General features: G+C 39.2%; 1 protein-coding gene across 2 annotated transcripts in view; it reads left to right on the top strand.

Annotated features, from left to right (window-relative positions):
• The window catches only part of CTNNA1 (catenin alpha 1), a 215254-nt gene that overhangs the window by 150920 nt on the left and 47293 nt on the right, over positions 1-17041 (top strand). For both annotated transcript variants that reach the window (XM_037800817.1, XM_037800818.1), the window contains one exon: positions 15640-15732. In XM_037800817.1, the coding sequence (XP_037656745.1) occupies positions 15640-15732 (93 nt within the window). The remainder of the gene's footprint in view (positions 1-15639; positions 15733-17041) is intronic.

The raw sequence follows: 17041 nt of genomic DNA on the forward strand, positions 1-17041 counted from the left end.
TCTTGAAATTTATTCTTGATAAACTCCTTGGGGGTGGGGGAGAATCTGTTGAGAGTGAATTTACTTCTTTCTTTTTCTTTTTCCTTAATATCTTTATTTTGCCCTAATTCTTGAAGAAAATTCTTTGATGTGTAGTTCTAGGTTGATTTCCTTTTCCCCTCAGTGATTTGAAGATACTGTTTCCCTGTCTCTTGGTTTTCTTGTTGCTTTGTCAGCAATCTTAATGTCTTTTCTTTGGAGAAAATTTGTATTGACTTTTTGGCTACTATTTAAATATTCTCCTTGCCTGGTTGTAGATATTGTTTTATTTGCTCTGCTTGGATTTTTTTTTTTTTTAATCTTCATTTTATTGAGATCTATTCACATACCACGCAGTCATACAAAACAAATAGTACATTTGATTGTTCACAGTACCATTACATATTGTACATTCATCACCTAAATCAATCCCTGACACCTTCATTAGCACACACAAAAAAATAATAAGAATAATAATTAAAGTGAAAAAGAGCAATAGAAGTAAAAAAGAACAATGGGTACCTTTGTATGTTTGTTTGTTTGTTTCCTTCCCCTATTTTTCTACTCATCCATCCATAAACTACACAAAGTGGAGTGTGGTCCTTATGGCTTTCCCAATCCCATTGTCACCCCTCATAAGCTACATTTTTATACAATTGTCTTCGAGATTCATGGGTTCTGGGTTGTAGTTTGATAGTTTCAGGTATCCACCAGCTACCCCAATTCTTTAGAACCTAAAGAGGGTTTTCTAAATTGTGCGTAAGAGTGCCCACCAGAGTGACCTCTCGGCTCCTTTTGGAATCTCTCTGCTACTGAAGCTTATTTCATTTCCTTTCACATCCCCCTTTTGGTCAAGAAGATGTTCTCCGTCCCACGATGCCAGGTCTACATTCCTCCGCAGGAGTCATATTCCACGTTGCCAGGGAGATTCACTCCCCTGGGAGTCTGATCCCATGTAGGGTGGAGGGCAGTGATTTTACCTTTCAAGTTGGCTTAGCTAGAGAGAGAGGGCCACATCTGAGCAACAAAGAGGCATTCGGGAGGAGGCTCTTAGGCACAACCATAGGGAGGCCTAGCTTCTCCTTTGCAGCAACCATCTTCCCAAGGGTAAAACCTATGGTAGAGGGCTCAACCCATCAAACCACCAGTTCCCTATGTCTGTGGTCATGTTAGCAACCATTGAGGTGGGGTAGGCCAATACCCCTGCATTCTCCACAGGCTCCTCAAGGGGGCACTACATATATTTTTCCTTGTTTTTTCCTTTTTTTTTAAACCTTTTTTTCCTTTTTAAATCAACTGTATGGAAAAAAATTTAAAAAAAAAACAAAAAAACAAAAACATACAATAAAAGAACATTTCAAAGAGACCGTAACAAGGGAGTAAGAAAAAGACAACTAACCTAAGATAACTGCTTAACTTCCAACATGTTCCTACTTTACCCCAAGAAAGTTACATAATATAGCAACATTTCTGTGAACTTGCTCCTACTATATCCATCAGAAATTAACAGACCATAGTCATTCCTGGGCATCCCCAGAACGTTAAATAGCATATCTGTTCTTCTTGGATAACTGTTCCCCCTTCCTCAATTGCTCTCTATTGCTAGTTCCCCTACATTCGACATTATAAACCATTCGTTTTACATTTTTCAAAGTTCACATTAGTGGTAGCATATAATATTTCTCTTTATGTGCCTGGCTTATTTCACTCAGCATTATGTCTTCAAGGTTCATCCATGTTGTCATACGTTTCACGAGGTCGTTCCTTCTTACTGCCGTGTAGTATTCCATCGTGTGTATATACCACCTTTTATTTATCCACTCATCTGTTGAAGGACATTTGGGTTGTTTCCATCTCTTGGCAATTGTGAATAATGCTGCTATGAACATTGGCATGCAGATATCTGTTCGTGTCACTGCTTTCCGATCTTCCGGGTATATACCGAGAAGTGCAATCGCTGGATCGAATGGTAACTCTATTTCTAGTTTTCTAAGGAACTGCCAGACTGACTTCCAGAGTGGCTGAACCAATACACAGTCCCACCAACAATGAATAAGAATTCCAATTTCTCCACATCCCCTCCAGCATTTGTAGTTTCCTGTTTGTTTAATGGCAGCCACTCTAATAGGTGTTAGATGGTATCTCATTGTGGTCTTAATTTGCATCTCTCTAATAGCTAGTGAAGCTGAACATTTTTTCATGTGTTTCTTGGCCATTTGTATTTCCTCTTCAGAGAACTGTCTTTTCATATCTTTTGCCCATTTTATAATTGGGCTGTCTGTACTATTGTCATTGAGTTGTAGGATTTCTTTATTATATGCAAGATATCAGTCTTTTGTCAGATACATGGTTTCCAAAAATTTTTTCCCATTGAGTTGGCTGCCTCTTTACCTTTTTTTTGTTTTGTTTTGTTTTTTTTTAATCTTCATTTTATTGAGATATATTCATATACCACACAGTCATACAAAACAAATTGTACTTTCGATTGTTCACAGTACCATTACATAGTTGTACATTCATCACCCAAATCAATCCCTGACACCTTCATTAGCACACACACAAGAATAACAGGAATAATAATTAGAGTGAAAAAGAGCAATTGAAGTAAAAAAGAACACTGGGTACCTTTGTCTGTTTGTTTCCTTCCCCTATTTTTCTACTCATCCATCCATAAACTAGACAAAGTGGAGTGTGGTCCTTATGGCTTTCCCAATCCCCTTGTCACCCCTCATAAGTTACATTATTATACAACTGTCTTCGAGATTCATGGGTTCTGGGTTGTAGTTTGATAGTTTCAGGTATCCACCACCAGCGACCCCAATTCTTTAGAACCTAAGAAGGGTTGTCTAAAGTGTGCGTAAGAGGGCCGACCAGAGTGACCTCTCGGCTCCTTTTGGAATCTCTCTGCCACTGAAGCTTATTTCATTTCCTTTCACATCCCCCTTTTGGTCAAGAAGATGTTCTCCGTCCCACGATGCCAGGTCTACATTCCTCCGCAGGAGTCATATTCCACGTTGCCAGGGAGATTCACTCCCCTGGGTGTCTGATCCCACGTAGGGGGGAGGGCAGTGATTTCACCTTTCAAGTTGGCTTAGCTAGAGAGACAGGGCCACATCTGAGCAACAAAGAGGCATTCGGGAGGAGGCTCTTAGGCACAACCATAGGGAGGCCTAGCTTCTCCTTTGCAGCAACCGTCTTCCCAAGGGTAAAACCTGTGGTAGAGGGCTCAACCCATCAAACCACCAGTCCCCTATGTCTGTGGTCATGTTAGCAACCATGGAGGTGGGGTAGGCGAATACCCCTGCATTCTCCACAGGCTCCTCAAGGGGGCACTGCATCTTTTTTTTTCCTTGTTTTTTTTTTTTTTTTTTTTTTTTTAACTTTCCCTTCTTTTTTAAATCAACTGTATGAAAAAAAAGTTAAAAAGAAAACAAACATACAATAAAAGAACATTTTAAAGAGACCATAACAAGGGAGTAAGAAAAAGACAACTAACCTAAGATAACTGCTTAACTTCCAACATGTTCCTACTTTACCCCAAGAAAGTTACCTAATATAGCAACATTTCTGTGAACTTGCTCCTACTATATCCATCAGAAATTAACAGACCATAGTCATTTCTGGGCATCCCCAGAACGTTAGATAGCTTATCTGTTCTTCTTGGATTATTGTTCCCCCTTCCTTAATTGCTCTCTATTGCTAGTTCCCCTACATTCTACATTATAAGCCATTTGTTTTATATTTTTCAAAGTTCACATTAGTGGTAGCATATAATATTTCTCTTTTTGTGCCTGGCTTATTTCGCTTAGCATTATGTCTTCAAGGTTCATCCATGTTGTCATATGTTTCACGAGATCGTTCCTTCTTAATGTCTTCAAGGTTCATCCATGTTGTCATATGTTTCACGAGATCGTTCCTTCTTACTGCCGCGTAGTATTCCATCGTGTGTATATACCACGTTTTATTTATCCACTCATCTGTTGAAGGACATTTGGGTTGTTTCCATCTTTTGGCAATTGTGAATAATGCTGCTATGAACATTGGCGTGCAGATATCTGTTCGTGTCACTGCTTTCCGATCTTCCGGGTATATACCGAGAAGTGCAATCGCTGGGTCGAATGGTAACTCTATATCTAGTTTTCTAAGGAACTGCCATTCTGACTTCCAGAGTGGCTGAACCATTATACAGTCCCACCAACAGTGAATAAGAGTTCCAATTTATCCACATCCCCTCCAGCATTTGTAGTTTCCTGTTTGTTTAATGGCAGCCATTCTAACCGGTGTTAGATGGTATCTCATTGTGGTCTTAATTTGCATCTCTCTAATAGCTAGTGAAGCTGTACATTTTTTCATGTGTTTCTTGGCCATTTGTATTTCCTCTTCAGAGAACTGTCTTTTCATATCTTTTGCCCATTTTATAATTGGGCTGTCTGTACTATTGTCATTGAGTTGTAGGATTTCTTTATTATATGCAAGATATCAGTCTTTTGTCAGATACATGGTTTCCAAAAATTTTTTCCCATTGAGTTGGCTGCCTCTTTACCTTTTTGAGAAATTCCTTTGAGGTGCAGAAACTTCTAAGCTTGAGGAGTTACCATTTATCTATGTTTTCTTTTGTTGCTTGTGCTTTGGGTGTAAAGTCTAGGAAGTGGCCGCCTAATACAAGGTCTTGAAGATGTTTTCCTACATTAATTCTAGGAGTTTTATGGTACTTTCTTTTATATTGAGATCTTTCGTCCATTTTGAGTTAATTTTTGTGTAGGGGGTGAGGTAGGGGTCCTCTTTCATTCTTTTGGATATGGATATCCAACTCTCCCAGCCCCATTTGTTGAAAAGACCATTATGGCTCAATTCAGTGACTTTGGGGGCCTTATCAAAGATCAGTCGGCCATAGATCTGAGGGTCTATCTCTGAATTCTCAATTCGATTCCATTGATCTATATGTCTATCTTTGTGCCAGTACCATGCTGTTTTGGCAACTGTGGCTTTATAATAAGCTTCAAAGTCAGGGAGTGTAAGTCCTCCCAGTTCGTTTTTCTTTTTTAGAGTGTCTTTAGCAATTCGAGGCATCTTCCCTTTCCAAATAAATTTGATAACTAGCTTTTCCAAGTCTGCAAAGTAGGTTGTTGGAATTTTGATTGGGATTGCATTGAATCTGTAGATGAGTTTGGATAGAATTGACATCTTAATGACATTTAGCCTTCCTATCCATGAACATGGAATATTTTTCCATCTTTTAAGGTCCCCTTCTATTTCTTTTAGTAGAGTTATGTAGTTTTCTTTGTATAGGTCTTTTACATCTTTGGTTAAGTTTATTCCTAGGTACTTGATTTTTTTAGTTGCTATTGAAAATGGTATCTTTTTCTTGAGTGTCTCTTCAGTTTATTCATTTCTAGCATATAGAAACATTACTGACTTATGTGCATTAACCTTGTATCCCGCTACTTTGCTAAATTTGTTTATTAGCTCTAGTAGCTGTATCGTCGATTTCTCAGGGTTTTCCAGATATAAGATCATATCATCTGCAAACAATGACAGTTTTACTTCTTCTTTTCCAATTTGGATGCCTTTTATTTCTTTGTCTTGCCAGACTTTCCTGGCTAGCACTTCCAGCACAATGTTGAATAACAGTGGTGACAGCGGGCATCCTTGTCTTGTTCCTGATCTTAGAGGAAGGCTTTCAGTCTCTCACCATTGAGTACTGTGCTGGCTGTGGGTTTTTCATATGTGCTCTTTATCATATTGAGGAAGTTTCCTTCAATTCCTACCTTTTGAAGTGTTTTTATCAAAAACGGATGTTGGATTTTGTCAAATGCTTTTTCAGCATCTATTGAGATGATCATTTCATTTTTCCCTTTCGAATTTTTAATGTGTTGTAATACATTGATTGATTTTCTTATGTTGAACCATTCTTGCATGCCTGGAATGAACACCACTTGGTCATGGTGTATGATTTTTTTAATGTGTCTTTGGATTCGATTTGCAAGTATTTTGTTGAGGATTTTTGCATCTATATTCATTAGGGAGATTGGCCGGTAGTTTTCCTTTTTTGTAGCATCTTTGCCTGGTTTTGGTATTAGATTGATGTTAGCTTCATAAAATGAGTTAGGTAGTGTTCCATTTTCTTCAATGTTTTGAAAGAGTTTGAGTAAGATTGGTGTCAGTTCTTTCTGGAAAGTTTGGTAGAATTCCCCTGTGAAGCCATCTGGCCCTGGGCATTTATTTGTGGGAAGATTTTTGATGACTGATTGGATCTCTTTGCTTGTGATGGGTTGATTGAGGTCTTCTGTTTCTTCTCTGGTCAGTCTAGGTTGTTCATATGTTTCCAGGAAATTGTCCATTTCCTCTACATTATCCAGTTTGTTGCCATACAGTTGTTCATAATATCCTCTTATAATTTTTTTAATTTCTTCAGGATCTGCAGTTATGTCACCTTTTTCATTCATTATTTTGTTTATATGGGTCTTCTCTCTTTTTGATTTTGTCAGTCTAGCTAGGGGCTTGTCAATCTTGTTGATCTTCTCAAAGAACCAACTTTTGGTGATAGTTATCCTCTCTATTGTTTTTTTGTTTTCTGTGTCATTTATTTCTGCTTTAATCCTTGTTATTTCTTTTCTTGTACTTGGTTTAGGATTGGTTTGCTGTTCATTTTCTAGCTTCTTCAGTTGATCCATTAGTTCTTTGATTTTGGCTCTTTCTTCCTTTTTAATATATGCGTTTAGTGCTATAAATTTCCCCCTCAGCACTGCTTTTGCTGCATCCCATAGGTTTTGGTATGTTGTGTTCTCATTTTCATTTGTGTCTACATATTTAGCAATTTCTCTTGCTATTTCTTCTTTAACCCACTGATTGTTTAGGAGTGTGTTGTTTAACCTCCAGGTATTTGTGAATTTTCTAAGTCTCTGATGGTTATTGACTTCTAATTGTATTCCATTGTGGTCAGAGAATGTGCTTTGAATAATTTCAATCTTTTTAAATTTATTGAGGCTTGTTTTATGTCCCAGCATATGATCTATTCTGGAGAAAGTTCCGTGAGAACTAGAAAAATATGTGTATCCTGGTGATTTGGGATGTAATGTACTGTATATATCTGTTAAATCTAATTCATTTATCAGATTGTTTAGGTTTTCAGTTTCTTTATTGGTCCTCTGTCTGGTTGATCTATCTATAGGAGAGAGTGATGTGTTGAAGTCTCCCACAATTATTGTGGAAACATCAATTGCTTCCTTTAGTTTTGCTGGTGTTTCTCTCATGTATTTTGTGGCACCTTGATTGGGTGCATAGACATTTATGATTGTTATTTCTTCTTGTTGAATTGCCCCTTTTATTAGTATGTAGTGGCCGTCTTTGTCTCTCAAAACATCCCTGCATTTAAAGTCTATTTTATCTGAGATTAATATTGCTACACCTGCTTTCTTTTGGCTGTAGCTTGCATGAAATATTTTTTTCCATCCTTTCACTTTCAGTTTCTTTGTGTCCCTGTGTCTAAGATGAGTCTCTTGTATGCAACATATTGATGGTTCATTTTTTTGATCCATTCTGCGAATCTGTATCTTTTAATTGGGGAGTTTAATCCATTTACATTCAATGTTATAACCGTGAAGGCATTTCCTGAATCAGCCATCTTATCCTTTGGTTTGTGTTTGTCATATATATTTTTCCCCTCTGTCTATTAATATCCTTTATTGTACCCATACCGAATCTCTTTAGTACTGAACCTTTCTCCAAGTCTCTCTGTCCTTTCTTTGTTTCTCTGTCTGTAGGGCTCCCTTTAGTATCTCCAGTAGGGCAGGTCTCTTGTTAGCAAATTCTCTCAGCATTTGTTTGTCTGTGAAAAATTTAAGCTCTCCCTCAAATTTGAAGGAGAGCTTTGCTGGATAAAATATTCTTGGTTGGAAATTTTTCTCACTCAGAATTTTAAATATATCGTGCCACTGCCTTCTCGCCTCCATGGTGGCTGCTGAGTAGTGACTACTTAGTCTTATGCTGTTTCCTTTGTATGTGGTGAGTTGCTTTTCTCTTGCTGCTTTCAGAACTTGCTCCTTCTCTTCCGTGTTTGACAGTATGATCAGAATATGTCTCGGAGTGGGTTTATTTGGATTTATTCTATTTGGAGTTCGCTGAGCATTTATGATTTGTGTATTTATGTTGTTTAGAAGATTTGGGAAGTTTTCCCCAACAATTTCTTTGAATAGTCTTCCTAGACCTTTACCCTTTTCTTCCCCTTCTGGAACACCAATGAGTCTTATATTAGGACGTTTTATATTATCTATCATACCCTGAGGTCCATTTCGATTTTTTCAATTTTTTTCCCCATTCTTTCTTTTATGCTTTCATTTTCCATTCTGTCATCTTCCAGGTCACTGATTTGTTGTTCAACTTCCTCTAGTCTTGTACTATGAGTGTCCAGAATCTTTTTAATTTGGTCAACAGTTTCTTTAATTTCCATAAGATCATCCATTTTTTTATTTAGTCTTGCAGTGTCTTCTTTATGCTCTTCTAGGGTCTTCTCGATATCCGTTGTCTCCCATACTGTGGTCTCATTGTTCATCTTTAGTTCTTTGAGTAGCTGCTCTAGGTGCTGTGTCTCTTCTGATCTTTTGATTTGGGTGCTTGGGCTTGGGTTATCCATATCGTCTGGTTTTTTCATATGCTTTATAATTTTCTGTTGTTTTTGGCCTCTTGGCATTTGCTGAACTTGATACGGTTCTTTTAGGATGTGTAGACCAATTGAAGTCCTTATCTCTAATTTATCAGATCTACAGCTTCGTGGAGTACACTTTCTCTGACTAACCAGCAGGTGGCGTCCACGAGCCCCCTGTTCTCCACAAGCCAGTTCTCCCCTGCTTAGCCTTTTTGGTGAGTGGGGGAGTGAGTCTTGTGGGGCCCAATTGGTGCACCAAGCTTGCGTGTGTAGTTGGTGTTGCCCGCCCTGTATATGGGGCATGTTTCTGGGCAGTCAGGGAGGGGGGGTGGCTCTAACAATAAAATCTCCCTGGTGATCCTGGAGTTTTAAAGCTGCTGCAATAGTCTAATCCTTCAGTTCAGTCCTGCCAGAGTTTGTCTCTGCCACTGACCCACAAGTCCTTGGTATTGGTGTATGGCTCCTGAGACTTGCAAGTGGGTCCCTCTTCCAGGCCGTGCACCCCCTGGTCCTCTGTTGAGGGATGACTGTGCTATGTCACAGGTGAATGCCATCCCCCCAGGGCGGTTCTGGGCTGCTGGTCTGTGTAGGGAGGCTCCCGGTCTGCTGAAATGATGGCTGAATGGGGCTTTGTTAATTCAATCTGCTCCACCTTCCCAGCTCTGGGACAATCAGCTGAGATTGCAGGGAAGGCTAATGTCCACGCCCAGTTTTGTGGAGTGTGCCTGTTATTTCAAGCACTTCCGTCACACTGGGTTGTGTGGGGCAGCTCTGGGCTATGGGGCTGTCGATGGGCAGGAGTGTTTCCTGTCCACCAGGATGATGGCTGTGAGCGGACACCCCCTTTTTCTTGGGAAGTTGTGGTGTTTAGTGAATTTTCTCAGCCACTGGATTATTGCCTTTTGTCTCAGAGCTCTCTTAGTTCTGCTCTTGTCTTGACCTGCCCAAATTGCAAGTCTTTGAAGCTTTCTGTATTGGGCTTCTTAGAGTAATTGTTTTAGAAAAAGAAAAAAGGGATTTAAAAAAAAAAAAAAAGGGTCCTCCTCAGAGATCTAATGGGCTATTGAAATGCTAAGAGACAAAGCAATTAGGGCCATTAAGGAAAGGTCCACAGGGCAGAGAGATCAGCTTTTCTTCGGGATTTGCATATGAGCCTCAGGGCCTGAGCTCTGCCCTTCCCCTTTCTATGTTCACCAGAATTCCAAATATCCTCCGCTTTTATTTTGGAGTTTTTCGTGCTGTTTTTTTCTATGTCTGTCTCCTCTCTGCTGGGCTGGCTGCTCTCAGATTCTCTGGTGTCTGGTCTCAGTCTGTCTATGGTTGGAGTTTGGATCAGTAGAATGAGTTTTCGATAAGGGCTGCCACTGCAGTTCTCCCTTCTCCTTCCCGGAGCTGACAGCCCCTCCTCCCATGGGACTGAGCCTGGCAGGGAGGGGCGCAGGTCCCCTGGCCACAAAAACTTACAGATTTCGCTGATCTCAGCAGTTCCACATTTTCATGAGTGTTGTATGAAGTATGCCCGAAGTCAGATTGCTCTGTGGTGTCCAGTCCACGCAGTTCCTGGCTTTCTGCCTACTTTCCTGGAGGAATAACTAAAACATACAGCTCACCAGTCCGCCATCTTGCCCCGCCTCCCAGATTTTTTTTTTTTTTTTGTCTACCCAAATCTGAGACTCATATTTCATCCACTCTGAAAATTTTTCAGCTAATTCTCTTTCAGTATTGTCTTTCCCCTATTCTTTCTCTTCTTTTCTTCTGAAATTCCTACTAGTTGAAAAGTAGACTTTTTAGTTTAGCTTGCATGTCTCAGTCTTTTTTATAGTTCACACATTTTAAATTTCTTGGTTTTCTTGAATAATCTTGTTTGACTTTCCAGGTTACTAATTCCCTCTTTTGCAGTGTTTACTTAACATTACTTTAAATTTCTAGAGGTGCTGGAAATTAATATTTTTTCCTTGGAGTTGCATTTAGAACTTTTTCAAATCTGCATAGTCATTTTTGGTTGTCTTTTTCCTTATCTATACTTTTTTTACCCTTTTATTTGTTAACAGAAATATTTTTAGTATTCCATTTTTGATCATTTGAATATTTTATAGTCTTTTCGGATAAGATTATGCAAGTGATTGTTTTGCTAACCCAAGGTGGTTTATTTCCTTATGAATGTCCTGAGCTTTTTATTATGAGCTCACATTCCTGACATTTTATATGTGGGAATCCTTTGAGGCTTGGGTTTAAGGTTGCCTTCCTTCAGAGGGAATTTCCATTTATATCTGCGTCTGCCAGATGGCTCATGGGTGCTATTAATATGTGACCTTCAAAACCTAAAAGTTTTGGGGGCCACATACGTAATATAAATTTTATACCTAAACCTCTATGGAAGGTCTGCTTTTGGTTAGAATTTAGGGTGGAAAGGGCTTTTTCTTTTTCTCCAGCCCTTTGAGTAAATACTGAGACTGACAAATACCCTACCTTTATCTTCTTCAGGGTTACTTCTTTCCGTAATTTACTCTTTCACTAAAGAAGTTTCACTAAAGATGGGGGTTGATGGTAGTCAAGCTTGGTGATCCTTCGAATAGCTGAGTCTACTGAGAATTACTAAGAAATATACCACCGATCAGCTTAAACTCTGTGTCAAGGAGAATGCCATCAGTGCAAACACTGGAAACAGCCATATTTTTACTTACTTATAGAGTAATACAAAATAAATACCTGCACAGGGCTGTAGGCTTAGCCAGTCTTGAGTTTGAACCTTGGCTCTGCTATTTACTGGTCCTGTGGTCCTAGGCACGTTTCTTAACATCTCTGAACACTCGTTTCCTCTGTATAAGATAGGAATGACAGTACCTACCTTGCTGGATTGTTGCGAGGATTGATGGTATGATGTTGGCGAATCATTGTGGTCAGTATCTAGAAGATAAGTGGACTATGAGTGGCAGCCATGGTTATTACTAGTAACCATACAAAACAGTTACTAGTCAATACATACATGGGCTGCTTTTATTTCCTCACTGTGAATTATCTACAGTAAATTTAAATTTATAGCTTTGCTTTTCTCCTGCCTTCATGATATATCTCATAGTTGCCCCAGGTCATCAGGCAGTATTTTATGAGGGAAACACAAGAGCGTTTTAATACCAGCCTAAGCACAGCAGAACTGAGAAGATCCACCTGATCTTCCGAGAAGATGTGACCTAAAGCTAAACAGGAGATGCTCTTGAATCGTTTGCTCCACATCTGCAGTCTCTGCATGGGAGGAGGGGATCCAGTGTTACCTACTCTTGCCACACAGCAGTCAGATGACTCTGTGGGCACTTCTGCCTGTCATGATAGGGGGTCCCCATATTTCCTACAGGTCCTGAGGATCAGGAAGGTGGAGGGCACACGATTTCCCCTAGACAAATTGGGACTTAGAGCCAAGAACCCTTGCTTGCAGTTTGAGGTCTGTTGGAAGTCGGTCTTTCCTTTTGGAAGCAGGACTTCATTTTTTAGTAAGATGTCTCATTCCTCCTAGTAAAATAGCCAGCACCCTTCCTTGAACATTGGAAAGATGGCGCTTCACCTGTGTTCCATCAACATTCCCCGCTGTGGGTCTGGGAATGATTATTAGGTACTTGTTGAATAGCTCTGAAATTTATATAATGACCTGTGGTTGGGACTTTTCACTTTATGCATGACAAGTTTGGGAAAGTTGAATTATTGTTTTGATTGTTATTTTTGGCTTTTGAGAGTTCAGGCTTATATTAACCATTTTTAAAGAAGAAAACTGAGGTGGTAGCTTGACCCAAGACTGCATTACAAATGATCTAGGTTTTGAGCTTCACTCCTTTGTCCCGCTATTTACTTAGACCATGGTGTCAGTACCTTAAACTTTAAAGCTTCCTCTCCCATTTTTCTTCTCACGTTTGAATCCCACAACAGTTATAGGTAAGTTATGAGAGCGGGTAATTAATATATTACCAAGACCAAAAAGAAATCTTTCCATGTCTTTCTACAGAGGTTCCAGGGTAAGTAGCAACTCAGCTAAATACGAAACCAGGAGCAGTCACTAAGGGCAGTGGAAAATGACTTGTGCTTATTTCACTTAAGAAAATTTGAACTTACTTTCAAGTCATCAGTCCATGTATGATGGAGGAAAAATTGTCATCATGGGATATTTCGCCAATGCATGATTTTATTTAAAGAAAATCCAGTTGTCGTTTCTGCCATGTATAGGTGTTGTATTTGTTGATCTGATAGCCTGTTGATCTGTGGCAGCCTTCTCCTTGACAGCTCAAATTGTTATTGTGCTACTCTTGAAACCAGTAAAAACTCAAGGCTGATAAAAACATGTCGGGAGGATGCAAGTATTCCTGAAATCTTCTGCTCTTCTGCAAGGTCCAATCTTAAATAGTATAGGTAGAAGCAGTGCAAAAGAAGGTTTTATGGTTTCAAAGCTCTAGTGGTCGTAGTATCACTCTTACCCCACCAGTTGGTTTAGAAGAAATGAGAGACGTTTCAATTGCTAATATATAAGTTACCGTGGTAGCAAAGATAGGATTTATTCTCAGAACAAATCTAAGGATATTGCTTATTCCTCTACAAAGTCTCAGCTCTGCTGTGTTCTTTGTGGAAGCTAGGATTTCTGAATGTTTTTAATTCAAACTTCAGATTCTTCTCTAGATTCAGTATTAACTCTACCCCAGATTTCTAGAACCTCAGATTTTCTGCCAAAGGAGGCATTTAGGAAACCCCTTCCCCCACCCCCATTTTCACTGCAGTTGAACGTGGCACTGGTACATGAAGTTAGCAGAGAGCTGTGGTTGAGATGTTGTGTTGCACGTTTGTCTTTGTTAGAAGTGAGTAACCCTGTCCCTGGGGGGTGGCAGTGGGAGGCAGGATGGCCTCATGAAACAGGCAGTGTTCTCTTGCAGGACACTATTGCTCCAGTAATACTTCAGGAACCTTTTTAAGTACTGTTTTAAAATAAAGAGCAAGTCTTTCTAATTATTCTTTTGTTACAACTTGTTTAGGAAACTGGAAAGATAGTTTAATGTAGTTGACAATTTCAGCCCTTCCGATACACCATCCTCACATGTCTGATCTGGTAGTAGGTTGTACTCATATGCTTTTGTTTCTTAATTTAAATGTTTTTCCAAGTATTAAGATTTCATAAAATTGGGAGAATATAAATTTAAATAAAATTGTACTAGTAGTGTAGAATTGTACTAGAGGGTAGAAGGCAGAAACCTATTACAGACATTGCTGAATCTAACATTTACTGGTCTCCTAAATTATGGGCGAGGGCAGGGGTGCTGGGTAGTAGTACACTTAGATCTCCAGGGGTCTTTGTTATTCCAAACTGGTAATTCAGTCGTCTATATCAAATTTGATATTTAGTTTTTAAAATGCCTTCTTAAAGCATTAAAGCAATAGAAGTTGTAGGTTACCCTTCACAGACATATCTACCTTAAGCTTTCTCCTTCAACATCATAATATACATTTGGGGGTATAATGTGTTTTTAAAAGTCTTATGTTTTACAGAATTTAGTTTGAGTCATGTTTTGCAGTGAATTTTAAACAAACAATGGAAATCTAAGATCAGCTCTATAGATTGTCATCAGAGAGAAGTACGTCTTTGCTCCCATCCGGTTGACATCAGAAGTTAGGATTATAAGCTCCAGGGAGCACAAATGTTTCTTTTACATGTGATTTTGAAAGTCCCATAAACATTAAAGATCTGACTTAATTTTCAGTTTCCTTATATTTTTATGTTTAAATTGCATGTTTCTTCCTTTGTTTCTCATTGTGATTAGGCATTGCAGGATTCTGGTAGTTAGCAGTCTTACAGAAGGCTGGTAAATCCTTAACTGTATCACTGCAAGCAACAGCCATTATAGTGTATAATTTTTCTTGTGGGTTTATGTACTTAAGTTGGGTGGAGGAGTGAAAATCAAAGGTTATTGCCATTGCCCTTGTTTACTCTGGCATTTAAATTCCCGGAAAGTGCCTCTGATATTCCACTGCCTACGCTGTAGCATTCATATCTCAATTTGCAACTGGAGGAAAGATGTCTCAGCACTGTGGAAGTTGGGTCCTGGTATTGCTAATGGAATTGGCAAGCCATTTCACTTAGAAATGTGGATACGTGATCACAGTCTGACTACAGAGCTACATTCACAGCATGGCCAGAGCTTTAGTAGAGGAAGTAAAACACAACTTGGAAAGATTGTTTCTGGCTATAGTTGTACATGAGCTGTGTCACCGAGATAGCTGGATGGGATGGTAAAAATTTTAGTTCAAATTAAGCAGCATCATTTAGGAAGAATTCAGTTGTCAATGTTTTTGAGAACCCATTTGAAGGACAGTTTTGCTCTTAGCTATGGGACAGTCATCCCTGTTTCTCTTTCCATTTTGATGAGGATAGCCTTTGGTCTGTCTTGATTTGCTTTAATACAGTTTTGATTAGAAAAATAATCTTGCATTCAGATAAAACTCATCTTGGCTTAAAATAAGCATCCATTCACCTGTCAAATGAAAATAGCAACTTAGAATTTTTATATCTTTCCTTCAAGAACAGCTACAAAATGCATTTTTATTTCAAGTTACCAACAGTTCTTTCCCAAAGCCTTTGATTCCTCAGCTTTTCTCATGTCATTGCCCATACTCAGAGAACCTCTTTCTAATGTGACTGTGCAGGCAGCTTAGATCCTGTGGAAAGCCTGTGAGTTGCTGGCCTTGGGAGTTTTCAAGGCTCTGCCACCAACCTGCCTTGTCACCTGTTATGAATCTGTATAATTTGCTTAGCACGGTAAAAAAAAACAAAAAACAAAACACATCCTTGTAAGCAGATAATGAGTCTCTGAGAAGTGAAGCACTTTTGGTGCTTTTGTCATCTGTTCTGGAATGGTCAGAGGAGGGGTGTGGGCATATATTTGTTTCCTTTAGCAGTCAGAAAGGAGAAATCTTCAAAGATCTTTTTATGTTTTTTTCCCTTCTAGGTGGCCAACCTGGCCTGTTCCATCTCAAACAATGAAGAAGGGGTGAAGCTTGTCCGAATGTCTGCAAGCCAGTTAGAAGCCCTTTGTCCTCAGGTAAAGTATGACCAGCAATGTTTGAGGTAACACCAAACTGGATTTTGTTTAGACTGTAGATGAGATTTATTTTGTTGGTTTTGTTTGTTTGTTTTAGGATTTTAGATAGGAGTCTTAGGGACAGGGCATTGATCCAGATTCTGTGTAGATTGGAAAAATTTATGTTTAACTTCAAGTAACATTTCCTTGTGGCATTACATGTTACTACCTCCTTGTTCTTTGCTAAAAATGCATAGTGTCCTCCATTGCTGAGAATGGCAGATGGGCAGTGACCACAGTGCCCAGGGCCATTTGCAAACCCGAAGGAATAACCCATACCCACCCATGCTCCCTCTCAGTATTCGGTATTTGGGTTTCTGTTGGAGTGAAGCAGATTTACAAGCCAGACCCCTTACTCTGTAAGGTCCTAAAATGTCCTCTGTAATGTCCTTATAATGTACATATTAATAACTTACTTCAACCATCTACTAAAATAAAAGTTTGAGAACTTTTCTCCATTTATGATGGTGTTTTGAAAGACTGGTGAGTAGGCTAGGTTAAGAATCTAGTATTCTAGAAAGACTCTGAAGAGCATAGAACAACAGATGCTTTGTTAAGATGCCCATTGTATTGCCTGCCTTATGTGAGGGGAGCTGATTCTGCTTGTGTGGCCTAACACTCCTTGCCACTGCAGGGATGTTTGAGCATTGCAAGAGGCCTTTTGGTGGGAAAAGTTGCCTCTCTGCTTTCCCCATTAGACAGTGCTCATGGGCACACACTGTGCAAAATGGCCAGAAGGAACTGTCCTTCCAGAATGAAATGTCTTACCACTGAGGCTGCAATTTCCCACTCTTACCTGCCTCAGTCTGAATTTAACCGATGTAGAGACACATGTAGACCTCCCATAAATGCTGGTATGCTTTCAAGAAATTGTGATCTATATTTCTGAAATACTAGATTGATTTCAAGTAGGTCCTTAAAATTGACCCGTATATAGCTAGGCATACTTACTGCTTGAGGACTTTCATTTACCTCTCTCTAAATGTCTTGCCAAATGGCAGTAACGACAAATAAAGGGGAATAAGCACAGATTAATCACGTAGAGGTCGCAGGATTGAAGTTTTTGTTATGTTTGCAACTAACTTTAAAATATACTCTGTTACTTTGGCTCTTTCACATGAATAAGCCCTAACACTCAAAATAGGTGACCCAAAGCAGTAAAGCCTGTCTGTTGGTGGTTTTTAATAGGGATCTTAACCATTTCATAGGTTAGTTTGGCATTTGTTTTAATTGCCAGCCTCGTGGATTAGTTTGCTATAAGAGTTGCTTT

Source organism: Choloepus didactylus, chromosome 13 (assembly GCF_015220235.1).
Source record: "Choloepus didactylus isolate mChoDid1 chromosome 13, mChoDid1.pri, whole genome shotgun sequence".
NCBI lineage: Eukaryota > Metazoa > Chordata > Mammalia > Pilosa > Megalonychidae > Choloepus > Choloepus didactylus.